The sequence below is a fragment of the Pseudorasbora parva genome, chromosome 19 (assembly GCF_024679245.1).
Source record: "Pseudorasbora parva isolate DD20220531a chromosome 19, ASM2467924v1, whole genome shotgun sequence".
Classification (NCBI taxonomy): domain Eukaryota; kingdom Metazoa; phylum Chordata; class Actinopteri; order Cypriniformes; family Gobionidae; genus Pseudorasbora; species Pseudorasbora parva.
Genome location: NC_090190.1, coordinates 1599756 through 1616905, shown reverse-complemented (window position 1 = coordinate 1616905; position 17150 = coordinate 1599756). Strand labels below are relative to the sequence as shown.

The 17150-nt window shown below is 39.7% G+C and overlaps 1 protein-coding gene across 2 annotated transcripts in view; it reads right to left on the bottom strand.

Moving 5' to 3' along the window:
* The window catches only part of sdc2 (syndecan 2), a 73438-nt gene extending 56516 nt beyond the window's left edge, over nucleotides 1–16922 (bottom strand). For both annotated transcript variants that reach the window (XR_010899240.1, XM_067425602.1), the window contains exon 1: nucleotides 16531–16922. Coding sequence is in view for 1 of the 2 variants with exons in the window: in XM_067425602.1 (XP_067281703.1) it covers nucleotides 16531–16590 (60 nt within the window). In the remaining variant the exon portion in view is untranslated. The remainder of the gene's footprint in view (nucleotides 1–16530) is intronic.
* Nucleotides 16923–17150: the final 228 nt, after the last annotated feature.

Here is a 17150-nt window from a genome sequence, read left to right as displayed (position 1 = left end):
TCAGCGTGTGCAGAAAAAGAAAACCACTTTCACACCAAACAAACTCTGACGTCAAGCAGATTCAGGACCGTCCCGAAAGCTGCAGTTAAAACAAACCCCCGTCCCACTTCAACCGCTGCTCTTAAAGCACAATCCTCCAAAGGAACTTTCCATTTGCTAAGCTAATAAAGAGCAAGAACAGTCAGACTGGGAGCTAAAGGAGCGTGCTGAGGGTGCTTTTCCCCATAAGCCTGTGTGTTCACATTGGGCCAGCAATCTCAGTACTCGCTTCACTCAACAAAAAAATTATTGTATGCTGCTGTTCACTTTATTTAAGGGGATAGTTCACCCAAAAATGAGCCTGTGATGTTTATCTGCTGACCCCAGTGCATCCAGCATGTAGGTGTGTTTGTTTCTTCAGGAGAACACAAATGAAGATTTTTAACTCAACTTTTGCATCTGGCAGTCATAATGATGTGAATGGGTAACAATTCTATGAGAGTAAAAAAACATGCTTAGGCAACGTGCACAAAAACCCTGCTGCTCCTGACGACACACTGATGACTTAAGACACGAACCGATCGGTTTCTGTGAGAAACACAACAGTATTTATGGTATTTCTTTACCTCATATCCAGACGAATCTCATCTAGTGTTCCCATCGGCTGTGACTTCCGTCTGGTGAGGTCAAACTGGCGCGATCATAGATATATATATAATGTAGATGCCTCATTCGACCGATCTGCGCAGTCACTGATGAGGAATCTATATATATATATATCTATATATATGGCGTAACATTGTTTTAAAAAGTGGGTGGGACATAAATTGCGTATCATATGTACGCGAAAAACTGCATACCATATGCACGCCAAAGCTCATTTTGACATGTGAGGGGCGCTCATATAAGTCAAAATGAGCTTTAGCGTGCATATGATACAGTTTTCCGTGTGCATATGATACGCAATTTATGGCGTATTAAGGGGGTAGCACCGCTGATACAATGTTATATCAGATGTAAAATATGTACTATAACAATTGCAGAAAAATTTGTATTAAGATGTCCATAAATCAATTAAATAGTTCATTTATTGATATAGATCTCGTTTAATTATAGCATCTAAACACAATATAGCGTTGTGCCAAGATTTTTCACGTGAATAAAGGCATATAGATTTGCACACTTTGCTTATAATCCCTGGTCTAGTCTGTTAAACTTGTCAGAAGTTCTCGTTTCTAATCTGCACTCGTAGCGTATTTTTTCTCTCATCCAAACCGAATATCATCAGTACATCAAGAGCATGGTGTGGGTCAGTTTAAGGGTAGAGTTAGGGGCCGAGCGGCTCTGAAGCGAGCGCACATCCGTGATGCAGATGTGTGCGGTGCGGCGTAAACAGGGCATGTGGCATATCTGCCTTTTCCCCTCCCCTACTCTGCCTCTTCAGTCTTTCCATCTGCTGGGAAAGAAGATAAAGAATAATGCCACTGTTCTTTGGAGTAACCGAAGACAGGGTAATAATAATGACGAGCTTAGCTGCGGGGAGAGAAGTCGGCTGGGCTGATGACAAAACAAGAGCACTCTGGGATTCCTCCACAGCCCGGCGGCCCAACGCCTGCTGAGACCATTAGGGATTATGCAATGTGGAGCGGGTAAAAAAAGAGCCCCTGCAGGGAAGAGAGGTGGGATGCAGGATTTTCTCCCACGTGTCCACTTTAAATGCACGCTGGAGAATGGAAAAAAAACCTCATTTATACTGACGTTCAGAAAATAAGGGTTGCAGAGATTTTTAAATGTGTCTGTTCTGTGCACCAAAGTTGAACAAAAATACAGTAAAACGGGGTAATATTCCTCCAGTGCTATTCATCTGTTCTCTGTGTGAATATATAGTAAAGTGTGATTTATTCCTGTGATCATTATCATCATTCCTCCAGTCTTCAGAGTCACATGATCCTTCACTAATCACTCTCATATCTGAGGATCTGATGATCAATACACATTTAGGATTATTATCAATATTAAAAACAGTTTTGCCGTTTCATATTTTTGTGGAAGCTGAGCTGTAATGTTTTTTTCTAAATTGCAAAATGCTGTGTCAGTGTTTCTAATTTAAACCGTAATGTTTAATTCTTGCCATTGCTTTGTAATTATTTGTGTAATTTTACCAGTAATTTCAGAGTTAAAATATTTAGCGAGTAAATCCTGCAGCCGATTTCTTCAGTGCGATACATTTGATCCGAATTATTTGATGAATGGACTGTTCAAAAGAACAGAAACTGTTTGAAAACGCTGTAACTGTCCTTAATGTCACTTTTGATCATTTGAGTATATCCTTGACGGATTCATTTCTTCTACTTCTTCTTCTTCAAAAAAAAAAAAAAAACACGTACCGAATCCAAACTTCTGAAATAAAATACAGTCAAAATTCTGAAATATTCCTCCAGTGTAGATCATCTGTTCTCTGTGTGAATATATAGTAAATTATATGCTCTTTTTATGCATTTTAAAATGTCATTTATTGCTGTGATGGAAAATCTTGGCATTATGAGATTGCTAATATATTCATTCAACAAGGTGTTAAAATAATGATAACACTACACTAATTTCCATGCAAATTTAACTGGAATTATCACATAAACATTTGTGAAATAAAGCCGAGTTTCCATCCCACGTGTCCAAGAGAACAAAATTATAACTTAACATAAAATCGAGGGGAAAAAAATGTTTCTGCAATCAGGCTTTTCTCCCTCCATTTCCTATTAATATGCAAACAGACTATGACTAAAAAACATTAGAAAGGTGTAAAAGCCTAACGCCGCATTCACACGGGGCGTAGGCGTTTGACGCTTGACGGAGGGCGTGGCTGAAGCTTGGTCATAGTGACAACAGCCAATCACATTAACTTACTTGCCGCTTGGACCACAACACAACACAACACAACACAACACAACACAACACAACACAAAAAAGCGCCTTTTTATGACAGCTAGTCTGTGAGACGAAATGGATGCCGATTTGGTTGTATGTGCGAGTGCGATTGCCTGTGTAGTTGTTGTCAGTGCACTGCACAGGTGCACGAAGCTGTTAAGTACATTAAATCCTGAAAAAGCGCCGACAGCGGGAAGAATATCACGTAGTGGTCCGGGAGCTGCGTCTGGATGGTTCACTGTTTGAGCAGTAATGAACGCAATTGGTTAGCGTCTGCTGTATGATATTTGCATACGGACATCTGATTGGATGATGCCTGCGCTGGCGTTTGAAAAGTTGAGAAATCTTCAACTTCTGCCGCTTGGAACGCGAGTGAACCGACGTGACTAGGCCTGGTGTCACGATAACAAATTTTTATGGATGATAAATTGGCCAATAAATTATTGCGCTAAACGATAATATTGTCATTCTGAGACCCTTTTCATCTAAAATAATGATAATGGGATAAAAATGCAGGTACACCTTTTCAAAGATCAATAAACTTTAATTTCTAAAGACTATTTAACACTAAATATGGAAAACATTTTAAATAACCACAATAAATGAACAAAACAACCAAAAACAATAAAAGCATGGACTCTCAGTCTGTTTAAAAAAATGCATTTAAATAAGAACCAAAAACAATAAATCACATGGATGAAAACTGCAGCGGATGATTGTGTTTTAGGAGCATATTAGGGGCGGCGGTTCACTAAACCCACGGTTCGGCTCGGGTCACGGGTTTAGGCTCACGGGTTTAGGCTCACGGGTTTAGGCTCACGGGTTTAGGCTCACGGGTTTAGGCTCACGGGTTTAGGCTCACGGTTTTAGGCTCACGGTCTTAGGCTCACGGTTTTAGGCTCACGGTTTTAGGCTCACGGTTTTAGGCTCACGGTTTTAGGCTCACGGTTTTAGGCTCACGGTCTTAGGCTCACGGTTTTAGGCTCACGGTTTTAGGCTCACGGTCTTAGGCTCACGGTTTTAGGCTCACGGTTTTAGGCTCACGGTTTTAGGCTCACGGTTTTAGGCTCACGGTTTTAGGCTCACGGTCTTAGGCTCACGGTTTTAGGCTCACGGTTTTAGGCTCACGGGTTTAGGCTCACGGGTTTAGGCTCACGGGTTTAGGCTCACGGGTTTAGGCTCACGGTCTTAGGCTCACGGGTTTAGGCTCACGGGTTTAGGCTCACGGGTTTAGGCTCACGGTTTTAGGCTCACGGGTTTAGGCTCACGGGTTTAGGCTCACGGGTTTAGGCTCACGGTTTTAGGCTCACGGTTTTAGGCTCACGGTCTTAGGCTCACGGTTTTAGGCTCACGGTTTTAGGCTCACGGTTTTAGGCTCACGGTCTTAGGCTCACGGTTTTAGGCTCACGGTCTTAGGCTCACGGTTTTAGGCTCACGGTTTTAGGCTCACGGTTTTAGGCTCACGGTCTTAGGCTCACGGTCTTAGGCTCACGGTCTTAGGCTCACGGTCTTAGGCTCACGGTCTTAGGCTCACGGTTTTAGGCTCACGGTCTTAGGCTCACGGTTTTAGGCTCACGGTCTTAGGCTCACGGTTTTAGGCTCACGGTTTTAGGCTCACGGTTTTAGGCTCACGGGTTTAGGCTCACGGGTTTAGGCTCACGGTTTTAGGCTCACGGTCTTAGGCTCACGGTTTTAGGCTCACGGTTTTAGGCTCACGGTTTTAGGCTCACGGTTTTAGGCTCACGGTTTTAGGCTCACGGTTTTAGGCTCACGGTTTTAGGCTCACGGGTTTAGGCTCACGGTTTTAGGCTCACGGTCTTAGGCTCACGGTTTTAGGCTCACGGTTTTAGGCTCACGGTTTTAGGCTCACGGTTTTAGGCTCACGGTTTTAGGCTCACGGTCTTAGGCTCACGGTTTTAGGCTCACGGTTTTAGGCTCACGGTCTTAGGCTCACGGTTTTAGGCTCACGGTTTTAGGCTCACGGTTTTAGGCTCACGGTTTTAGGCTCACGGTTTTAGGCTCACGGTCTTAGGCTCACGGTTTTAGGCTCACGGTTTTAGGCTCACGGGTTTAGGCTCACGGGTTTAGGCTCACGGGTTTAGGCTCACGGGTTTAGGCTCACGGTCTTAGGCTCACGGGTTTAGGCTCACGGGTTTAGGCTCACGGGTTTAGGCTCACGGTTTTAGGCTCACGGGTTTAGGCTCACGGGTTTAGGCTCACGGGTTTAGGCTCACGGTTTTAGGCTCACGGTTTTAGGCTCACGGTCTTAGGCTCACGGTTTTAGGCTCACGGTTTTAGGCTCACGGTTTTAGGCTCACGGTCTTAGGCTCACGGTTTTAGGCTCACGGTCTTAGGCTCACGGTTTTAGGCTCACGGTTTTAGGCTCACGGTTTTAGGCTCACGGTCTTAGGCTCACGGTCTTAGGCTCACGGTCTTAGGCTCACGGTCTTAGGCTCACGGTCTTAGGCTCACGGTTTTAGGCTCACGGTCTTAGGCTCACGGTTTTAGGCTCACGGTCTTAGGCTCACGGTTTTAGGCTCACGGTTTTAGGCTCACGGTTTTAGGCTCACGGTCTTAGGCTCACGGTCTTAGGCTCACGGTCTTAGGCTCACGGTCTTAGGCTCACGGTCTTAGGCTCACGGTCTTAGGCTCACGGTTTTAGGCTCACGGTCTTAGGCTCACGGTTTTAGGCTCACGGTTTTAGGCTCACGGTTTTAGGCTCACGGATTTAGGCTCACGGTCTTAGGCTCACGGTCTTAGGCTCACTGTCTTAGGCTCACGGTTTTAGGCTCACGGTTTTAGGCTCACGGGTTTAGGCTCACGGGTTTAGGCTCACGGGTTTAGGCTCACGGTCTTAGGCTCACGGTCTTAGGCTCACGGTCTTAGGCTCACGGTCTTAGGCTCACGGTCTTAGGCTCACGGTTTTAGGCTCACGGTCTTAGGCTCACGGTTTTAGGCTCACGGTTTTAGGCTCACGGATTTAGGCTCACGGTCTTAGGCTCACGGTCTTAGGCTCACGGTCTTAGGCTCACGGTCTTAGGCTCACGGTCTTAGGCTCACGGTTTTAGGCTCACGGTCTTAGGCTCACGGTCTTAGGCTCACGGTTTTAGGCTCACGGTCTTAGGCTCACGGTCTTAGGCTCACGGTTTTAGGCTCACGGTCTTAGGCTCACGGTCTTAGGCTCACGGTCTTAGGCTCACGGTTTTAGGCTCACGGTTTTAGGCTCACGGTTTTAGGCTCACGGTCTTAGGCTCACGGTTTTAGGCTCACGGTCTTAGGCTCACGGTCTTAGGCTCACGGTTTTAGGCTCACGGTCTTAGGCTCACGGTCTTAGGCTCACGGGTTTTAGGCTCACGGTTTTAGGCTCACGGTCTTAGGCTCACGGTTTTAGGCTCACGGTTTTAGGCTCACGGTTTTAGGCTCACGGTTTTCCGGTCTGTACGGTTCTTGTTGTTTTTTTTTCTTTTAATCCAGAAATGTACTTCAGCATATGATATATTAATTATTCACAATTTAGGATACAGTATTAAAAAATATATATATCATAGCGTAATCATGCACAAACTGAGCTTGACCATCTCTGAGGAAAGAGATATTTTGATACAGCGAGAGAGAAGACATTGATGACATGCTTTTCATTTATTTGGCAAAAGGAGAATGTGTATCGCTATCTCTACAGGAACTGATGAGCCTTTAGCCCACACAGACTGAACTGAAGAATTAACTTGCGTTTATCAATCTTCAGTGTAGCTTTAAGCCTCGTTTATACTCGACGTGTCCGCTCGAGCGTGAGGGTGCGCGCGGCATAAATGACGTCGACGCGAAGTGCGCGAGACCCCGTTTCGTGCACGTCAAAATTTCGTAACTTTGCGTGCGGCTCCGCAACCGAAGAGCCACGAGTTCCAGACGAATCTGCTGGCCGAGCATGACGTCTCATCACGCCGCAGCCGGTCTGCGTGTCGAGTATAAACACCTCCCCAAACGGACGAGGCGTGCGCAGTCAACGAGAGAGACGAGGAAAACAAAAAAGCATGCAAATGGCAATTATCTTGGCCGGAAAAATTATCGAGCTCATTTTTTTTATCGTGCGATTAATTGATTTATCGACTATCGTGACAGGCCTACACGCGACAGAACCCACAATTCAGTTCGGCAACGGATGATGTCACCCGTTCAAAGTAAATGGGAAGCGTTAACGCCTACGCCCCGTGTGAATGCGGCGTAAGGAGTTATTGTAAAAAATATATATATGTGTGTGTATACATTTATATTTATTTCATTAAAATCACATAAGCCAAATCGCGATTGCGGTTCGATTTTGATTAATCGTGCAGCCCTAGTGCCGACAGCCCTGACCGTGGATGTGTTATCATTAACACACTCACTGTAAACTGCAGTGTGCATCGGCCAAATGCCATAGCATGTTACACTATTATTATTAATGCATAAGCCAATATTCCACCCTAAAGCATTAATATTTACAGAACACTTCTGGGCTCTTATCTCTCAGACTCAATGCATTTTTCAGTGCTCAGAGTTAGTGTGGACGTTAGACATGTGCCGATTTTCGATAATGCGATTTATCACGATAATGAATATGCACAATATTGTTATCGTGGGCACTTTAAAATATCGTAAATAATAATTTATTAACAATTTATATTTTTTTTATAATGCATTCAAGAATACTTTGCCCATCAACCGTATAAATGTTCAACACCGCTGTATTCTGCGTCAAAGGGACACGGCTCAGATATAAACAAGCCCAACGTGCGTTTGCACATGACTGAACCGGTGAAGGAGACGCGCTGCTGAAGTGCCGCTCAGTGACAGCAGAGGGCGCTGATGAACTGCAGAATGCAGCGGTTACCCCGGAAACCAGCAAACAAACAAAAACCGCGTGTAGTAAACATCCATTCGTTTTTGTAATCTCAATGTTGTTCATCACAGCACCAAATACTTAATACTTAAAGACTTAATAGGCTATTTATTTTCAAACTTAAACATTTTTATGTTTTAATCTGGACTACAACATGCCCTAATAATTAGAACTGTTCTGTTATTGTTCAGTATAACTTTGAGACATAGGACTTCATTAGTTAACATGTTAATTCATTATTCACCAAACTGACAATGAAAAATACTTATAAAGAATTAATCATTCTATGTTAATTTCTTAGTTACTGTTTAATAACATTAAAATCAAAATCAAAATAACTTTTTTAATGGACCTAAGATAAAACTAACAATGATCGGTATTTCTGAACTAACATTACCAAAAACATTATACTTTCTGTACCAAATGTAGCTATTGCTCAATCTTAGTTAATGCATTAAATAATGAGACCTTGTTGTAATTTGTAAGCCTACCTGTTGTTCTTTATAGCCTTTTTTTTTTTTTTTTGCAATTTAATCTGTTTGAAAATTGTACTTTTACAGCTCTGAAAAATATCAAGAGACCACTTAACATTGATTTCTCAATGAGGGGTCTCAATTTTTTTCCAGAGCTGTATATATTTTTGGTGCATTATTGTATTTAAACATTCAGTTGTTTTTGTTCTTAAAAAAATAGTTCTTAAAGCTGTTATGCTATGGCAACTCTTTTTTTTTTGCAACTTATTTCATTATCGTGATAATATCGTATATCGTGATAAAACTTCATCAATTAATCGCAACATGAAAACTTGATATCGGCACATGCCTAGTGGACGTGTGACCATCCTCATGGCTAATCAGGAATAGTGGGGTGAGGGGTGAGTCTCTCTTTTTTCACCATTTCCACTCATTTAACCCCTCATGAATTCAATACATTTCCATACAATCAGGTACAAACGCTGTATGTCTCACACATTACAAAGAATAAACTTATTCTCCATTTGTGATATGGTCTATAACACACGCTCTGGTTCTAAATAAAGTGGGACTGACAGATAACAGGTTAAACTTCTGATTTCACAACCTTTGACAAATAAAACATTGTTGAGCTCAGCAAGCCAAGAGTTGAAGAGCTTTGATTTGCTGTTTTGGGTCTGTAGGTGCTTTTAAACAAATGCCTATGAGGGTCAAACTGACCCACGAACATCAAAATGTTTTATAAAAATGTATGCATGCACATTTCTCTACACATCAGTGTGTTTAAACTTCACATGCATACTCATATAAATACCCCTAAATAGGACAATTCACAACATTTAAAGAAAAACAACATAGTTTGAAATTTGAATAGTATATTTGAGCCTTTTGGGTCAATTTCTTTCTTCTTTTTTTTTTTTGAGTGTTTGGGTAGTTTTTGTGTTACCCAGATCTGGGGTCAGATGTAACAACCTAATTTGCTTAAAACCTAAAATTAACCCAACATGTGTTTTGTCCCATATTTACCAACCCCAGTGTTTTTTTGTGTGTTTTTTTTTTTTTAGAGTTTAGCTCATTTTTACCATCTGTGGCTTACGAAATATGTTTTATGCATTGGAATAAGTGGGGAAAAGCTCCATTTTAACTTCATAGGGTAGTAAAAAACTAAAATACACTGGGAAAATGCTTTTCTTACTTAGTATTTTTGTCTTGTTTCTAGGCTTGGGCGGTAATACGGTAAAATGGTATACCGCGGGATCTAAAAATAGCAACGGTATCAGTTTCAATACCGTCAAACCGTCAAAAAAAACAAAAAACAGATCAACTTACATATTGCTGATCAACAATTAATTATTAAATATTTAATAAGTTGAACTAATTAAACTATTTACATATTAAATACTATTTATTTATTAAATGCCTAAATATGTGTATGCGTTGTTGTGACAGCGTGGATGAGAAAGAGAGAGAGAGAGGGGAAAAGACGGCGAGTCGGGCACTGAGTTATTATCGAAAAAGAACACAACTTCTGCAGTTTGGAAGTATTTTGGGTTTTGACGGTAAATACAGACGAGGCAATTTGCAAATTGTGCAACAAAAAGATGACCACGAGAGATGGAAATACCTTGAACCTAAGGGCGCATATCCGAAACCACCATCCTCACTGCTGCGTGGATGAAAAACCGAGCGCACCCTCGGACTATGCTGTAATATTGCCGAAGCCTTTTGTCACACAGCTGGCAATGTAAGCAATAAGCATGAACTGCACAAAAATCAAGTGGACATGGGACTCACAAAAAAAAAAAGTCAATTGTCTGACAATTGTCTCATAACGGTAAGCATAAAACGTGCAGAGAGTTTTTCAGGGGCTCAAATGTAAAAAAAAAAAAAAAAATATATATATATATATATATATATATATATATATATATATATATATAAGCCAAGCCAACAGTTTGTTGACGCTGTCTGAGCCTTACATCATAATGTTTTAATTATTCACGGTAATACCGTATACCGAGGTAAAATAGGGAGGAGGTTTGACGGTATCAAAATTTGGATACCGCCCAAGCCTACTTGTTTCTAGTCAAAATATCAAACAATTCTTACATTAAGAAACATTTACTAGACAAGAACAAATTATTGTCTTGTTTTGTGACAAAATAACTCAAAATTAAGAGAGTTTTGTCTTAAAATAAGCAAAATAATCTTGTTTTCTGGTTGAATTAAGATTATTTTTCTTACCCCATTGGGAGATTATTTATCTTATTTTAAGACAAAACTCTCTTCATTTTGAGTTATTTTTTCACAAAACAAGACAATAACTTTTGCTTGTCTAGTAAATACTTCTTGTTTTAAGATTTTTTTTGATATTTTGACTAGAAACAAGACAAAAATACTAAGTAAGAAAAGCATTTTTTGCAGTGTAACAAAATATAAGTCATTGTATTATTTTTGGTCTGTACAGTTGCCGTAAACATTTAAAATACGTGGGTCAAATTGACCCACAAACATCACAAACGTAATAGAAATTATGTGTGTGTATGTCAACACATCAGTGTTCACCCTAAGTGAGAAAAAGTCATGAAAATGTCACGAAAAAAACAGGTTAACCAATATTTTCAGTAGCTCAAAAAACAAAATGGGTCAAATTTACCTGCAACATCATCACATAACCGATTGGATAGAAAGAAAAACAGTGGCAAAACAAACTGCACTCAAAAAAAATGACTTGTTGAATTTACTTAAAAATATGTGGCAAGTGGTCGCACACAACTATAATGAGCAATTTTTACAAATAACAATTTAGTTATATGAACAAAAAAATACTAGTAAAGCTGGCACGATATCTTTGAGTAAACACAAACCATTTGAATTTGACACTGTTAATATTTATATGCGCCGTTTACTTAATGATGTTATGTTAAATATATAAACGTTTATTATGTAAGGTGAACACTGTTATCAATTTAATTTGCCTTTAAAACTTTTATATAACAACAAGCATGTTTAAAAAAATAAAATGCAAAATGAACTCATTGGACAAACTAAAAATATTTAATTGAGAGCAGGAATTCCAGCGAATATCTGTATAAGAGCCCACAGCCTAAACACACACACACACACACACACACACACACACACACACACACACACACACACACTTCTGCATAATAACCACAAAACTCCTCAATGTCCAACATAACTGAACATTAAACACTAACATAAACTAATAACATCTTTCCCTTTCCTGAAAAACACATAAATATCACTTTAATCCGTACATTTTCTCTCCTAGCGCAGTCCCTTGCAAAGCATGCTGGGAACGACAGATCCACTGCCGTTCGTTACGTCAGCACAAATATTTCATTTCGTTTTAACGCAAATTAATGAAGTAAACTTCAGTTTTAAATATATTAGGCTGATAAACATATCTAATTTCGACACAATTTCATTAAGTAAACATAATCTAAATGTGTCTTATCTGTGAAGGGCCTGAATCTTTTAAAAATAGCATTGGCAAACATTTAGCAAAGCAAAGCATGCTCGTATCTGTGGCAAGATGTGCGTCTCTCTCAAAACACTTAGTTGTGAGAAAACGATTCCCTTGAGATCTGTCTCAGGCGGAAAGGGTGCAATGACCTTAATCGTATAAAATCTCCCTTTCAGACGAAGACAGTGTTCACACTTCCCACCAAAACATGCAAATTACACAATCCAACTTCTGACCGCAGACAACACACCGAACAGGGCCAAAGCATGCAATTTCAGCCAAAGCGGAGGTCAGAGGAGACATCCCCGTGACATATTCACAGACAAACCCTTTCTTTTGGTTTGCACACGGAGGGGACGTGTACGGATCAATCAATCTAATCACTTTATTGTCACGCAACCATATACACAAGTGCTATAGTGGTGAAATTCTTGGGTGATCATGACGAGACGTATGACATCTGATGCACAGTAACATTAAACAATAGACAATAAATAATACACGCAGTGTGAAAGGTTATATACACTGCAATATACTTAACAGTATACACTCTAAAAAAATGTTGGGTTGTTTTAACCCAATGTTGGGTCAAATATGGACTAACCCAGCGATTGGGTTGTTTTAAGCCTGCGGTTGGGGTAAATATTTGCTTAAGACAACCCAATCACTGGGTTAAAACAACCCAACTGCTGGGTTAGTCCATTTTTGACCCAATATAGGGTTGTTTTTTACTCAGAATGTTTTAGAGTGTACACACACACACACACACGCATATACATATATGCACACATATACATATACACACACACACACATTGTATATCCTCGTCATCCTGGAGGTATCAATGTTCATGCACTCTTTAAAAACTATGGTTTAAAAGCAACCCAAGTTGGGTTGAAAATGGATAAACCCAGAAATTGGGTTGTTTGCATGGGTCCATTCACTGGGTTCAAATAACCCAATTTCTGGGTTTGTCCATTTTCAACCCAACACGAGTTGCTTTTAACCCAGCATTTTTTAGAGTGTGAATAACCTATGCTTGGTCCCATTCAAATAAACGAATAAAAAATAAATAAAACCAGATAGCTTTATTAAAATACCAAATTCAATTTATACCTTATTGATCTTGCACACTTTGTACAGGAAAGCAAATGAACACAGAATATTACACTCTTAAAAATGCTGGGTTGTTTTAACCCAATGTTGGGTCAAATATGGACTAACCCAGCAAATGGGTTGTTTTAACCCAGTAATTGGGTTGTTTTAATCCTGCAGTTGGGTTAATTATTTGCTTAAGACAACCCAATCGCTGGGTTTAAACAACACAACTGCTGGGTTAGTCCATTTTTGACCCAATATAGGGTTGTTTTTTACAGCATTTTTTAGAGTGTGAATAACCTATGCTTGGTCCCATTCAAATAAACGAATAAAAAATAAAATAAAACCAGATCGCTTTAATTGCTCAGTGCACATGATGCCGGTATTCATAGTTTTCGAGTGTCGTCACGCTCATAGGAAGGCTCTCCTCCACTGACCACCAGTCATTATTACCAGGCTTGTAGTCAGTATTAATGCAGTAAAACGGTAATATTAAAATACCAAATTCAATTTATACCTTATTGATGTTGCACACTTTGTACAGGAAAGCAAATGAACACAGAATATTAGTGTTACACGAGGTTTCTCGCTAGTTGTTTTCCCCATCAAAACCCATTTTAAAGAAAACGTAGCGTTCATATTCCGGGTTTCATCTACTCGCCTTTATATAGTATGCCTCATCAAAAAGATGTAAACTGAATTTAATCTTTTAATATCATTATATTTCACATACAATGTTTGATTACAGCACTTTAATGGTTTAAAAGAAGTCATCAGTAAGCGGACGGAGGGTGATTATAACGGTTTTATACTGCACTGTAAAACATTATATGTTCAATAAGTTATGACAACATGTTTTTACATTGTTTTAACTCATCAAAATAAGTTAAGAAATGTTAAACTTTTGTTTATTAGTTGAAGATGTAACTAATTTTTTTTAAAAGTCAGTTTAACATAATTTAAGTTGAAATAACTTAAACATCCAAGTCGACTGTACTGCAAAAATTCAAATTTTGCCTTTTTTTTACAGTGTGCATAATTAATCTGTTTGAAATCAAGTGGTGTAACAACTCAATTTAACATAAAACCCATATCAACACAACATTAAGTTTAATTATTGAAAACTTATACACTTGAGTTAAATTTCCAAAACTTATCATGACAATTAAAGTTAAAGACAAAAAGTAAGTTCATATAACTTAACATGGCTATCATGTTTTACAGTGTAGATTAGCGTTAAACTTTATTTTAGTAAACTATAGTGTTTTTCACATTAAGTGTTTTAAAAACGTCCCGTTGTTTTTAGTGATTGAAATACTGCAGTGATTGAAATACTTTAAATGTTTAGTTCACCCAAAATTGTATAATCACGTGTCAAGCTGTCAAACTGCTGAAATCACGAGACACTGGCGATCCGAATCACGAATCGATTCGCTGATTCATCACCGTTTGAATCTTTATTTGAGGATTGAACACAAACCCGGAAGAGAAGCCAATGCTGAATAAAGTCGTAGTTTTTGTTATTTTTGGACCCAAATGTATTTTGGATGCTTCAAGAGACTCTAATTAACCCACTGATGTCTCATATGGACTACTGTGATGATGTTTTTATTCCCTTTCTGGACATGGACAGTATAGTGTGCATACACTTGCATACGCTCTCGGACTAAATATAAAATATCTTAAACTGTGTGTGAAGATGAACGGAGGTCTTACGGGTGTGGAACGACATTAGGGAGAGGAGTTAATGACAGACATTTCATTTTTGGCTGAACTAACCCTTTAAGATTTGGTTTGTGCTGCAGTTCAATGGCGGTTTTGGCCTCTAAGGCTCCGCGACAGACACGTGACTGAAAACTATGGATAAAAAAATCTATGTTGAGTCCCGCTGAGATTGATGCTGTCGTGATGCTTGTAGGCCAAAGTGAGTGAGCGTGGTCCTATAATCAATGGGAGGAGAACGTACAAACCGCATGTCAATCAACCGTGGAATTGCAAACATGAGTGCCAACCCTCTGGCATTTCGTCAAAAAATTACTGGATTATTCAGGATCTACATTCATCAAGATGCATCGCCAATTAACTGTATAATAAGGGAGGTGAGGCAGAAACGCAATCAAGCCCCTGCAAAACATTAATGAATGTCACTTGCAATGCTCCAGAACATATTCCATCCTTGTCTTCGATTCTGATTAGAGAAAGCCTATGCAAAACCCTCCATGTGTTCACATCCCAGAGAGCTGGTGTCTCATTTACAGCTTCTGCACGTTAAGCTGATCGGGCACCTGGTCACTTTAAGCTGGAAAAACCGGCCACATTTTGACTTGATTTTGAACGCCAGAAATGTCTGGGGTTACAGACAAAATGGGTGCCTGGAAGCATTGGGTTAAAGGGATGGTTCACCCAAAGATGTAAATGACCCCATGATTTACTCTCCCTCAGCTCTTTCTAGGTGTGTATGACATTCTGCTTTCAGACGAACACAATCAAAGCTATATTAAAACATATCCTGGCTCTTCCATGTTGTATTAGCGCTGGAATGCCAGTGTCTTGTGAATGCGCGTGCAGTTTGTAAAGTTAAAAAAATGTGTATGTGTGTTTCTTACACAAACGCGCATCGCTTCAGAAGGCTTTTATTAACCCACAGAGCTCTGTGGAGCAGTTATATGATGGATAGATGCACTTTTATGATGGATAGATGCACTTTTATGATGGATAGATGCACTTTTATGATGGATAGATGAACTTTTATAATGGATAAATGAATTTTTATTATGAATCGATGCAGTTTTATGATGGATAGATGCACTTTTATGATGATAGATGCACTTTTATAATGAATAGATGCACTTTTATGATGGATAAATGCATTTTTATAATGAATAGATGCATTTTATAATGAATAGATGCACTTTTATGATGAATAGATGCACTTTTATGATGATAGATGCACTTTTATGATGGATAAATGCATTTTTATGATGGATAGATGCACTTTTATGATGGATAAATTCATTTTTATAATGGATCGATGCACTTTTATAATGGATAAATGCATTTTATAATGGATAGATGCACTTTTATGATGAATAGATGCACTTTTATAATGAATAGATGCACTTTTATGGACTTCAAAACAGAAACAGCCATTCACTGCCATTATAAATATAACTCTGATTGTGTTCGTCTGAAAGATGAATGTTTTAGACACCTAGAATGAATTGAGGGCCAGTAAATCATGGGCAAATATTCCTTTTTAGGTTTAATCAAACCTAAAACTGCTAGTCTACATTCCTCACTATACAAAAAAAGTCTTCATACACAAGTCAATGTTTAATGATGGAATTTAGACAACACTATAGCCCATTTATTTGCGATTAAATAACCAAAACTATATATTTATTCCAAAACTATCGAATATTAGTCATTTGACAAAACAGCATCTCTGTTAGCACAACATTATATCGGTGTATTAATGCTAGTATTTAAAATAGCTGAATGTAAAAGCTGCTGTGATTCAGTGAGAACCCGAAAGGACACATGATTTGAATCATTTGATGTAAAGAATGAATCATCATCGCAGCGGTAACATTTTTCATTGGTCACTTTATAGCGCGACTGCACGACTTTCCGCTCAACTACCCCCCAGAAAACCTCACAATGTCCCCGGTGTAAAAACTCACCCTTTCCCCCGAAAGAAAGGCTGTCAAGCCGAGGGTTAATATCATCCAAACGTTCCTCATAATTCCTTAGTCTTCGCTTGTGAAAACGGGAAATATCGTCCCTCCGCGTCTGTTCCCACTTTTGGAGAAACTCTTCCCCCTCTCTCTCTCTCTCTCTCTCACACAGGACTCAAATCCCAGCGGATACGTGTTGCTTTTTTGTCTTGCTTATTCCTCCGCGCGCTTCTGAGCACTAAAATAGGTCGCTTTCGATATGTTTCGCCGCGTCGCGTCGCGTTTAAAGCTGCTTTCGTCTGGTGAAGGTGAGTTTAGCGTGAGGTCTCTCGGCCATATGCCTGAAGAAGTCGAGCCACCCGCAGGACTGAGAGAAAAACACGGCTCTAAACGGAGGGAGAGCTCGGGCAATGATTGACAGAGAGCGCGACCATATGGAGAGAGAGAGAGAGAGAGAGAGAGAGAGAGAGAGAGAGAGAAAGAGAGAGAGAGAGAGAGAGAGAGAGAGAGAGAGAGAGAGAGAGAGAGAGAGAGAGAGAGAGAGAGAGAGAGAGAGAGAAGTTTAACTTGTGTTTGGGCTCCTCCATGTCTGATTTAAGTGCTAAACCGCGTGTTATTTTTGTCTT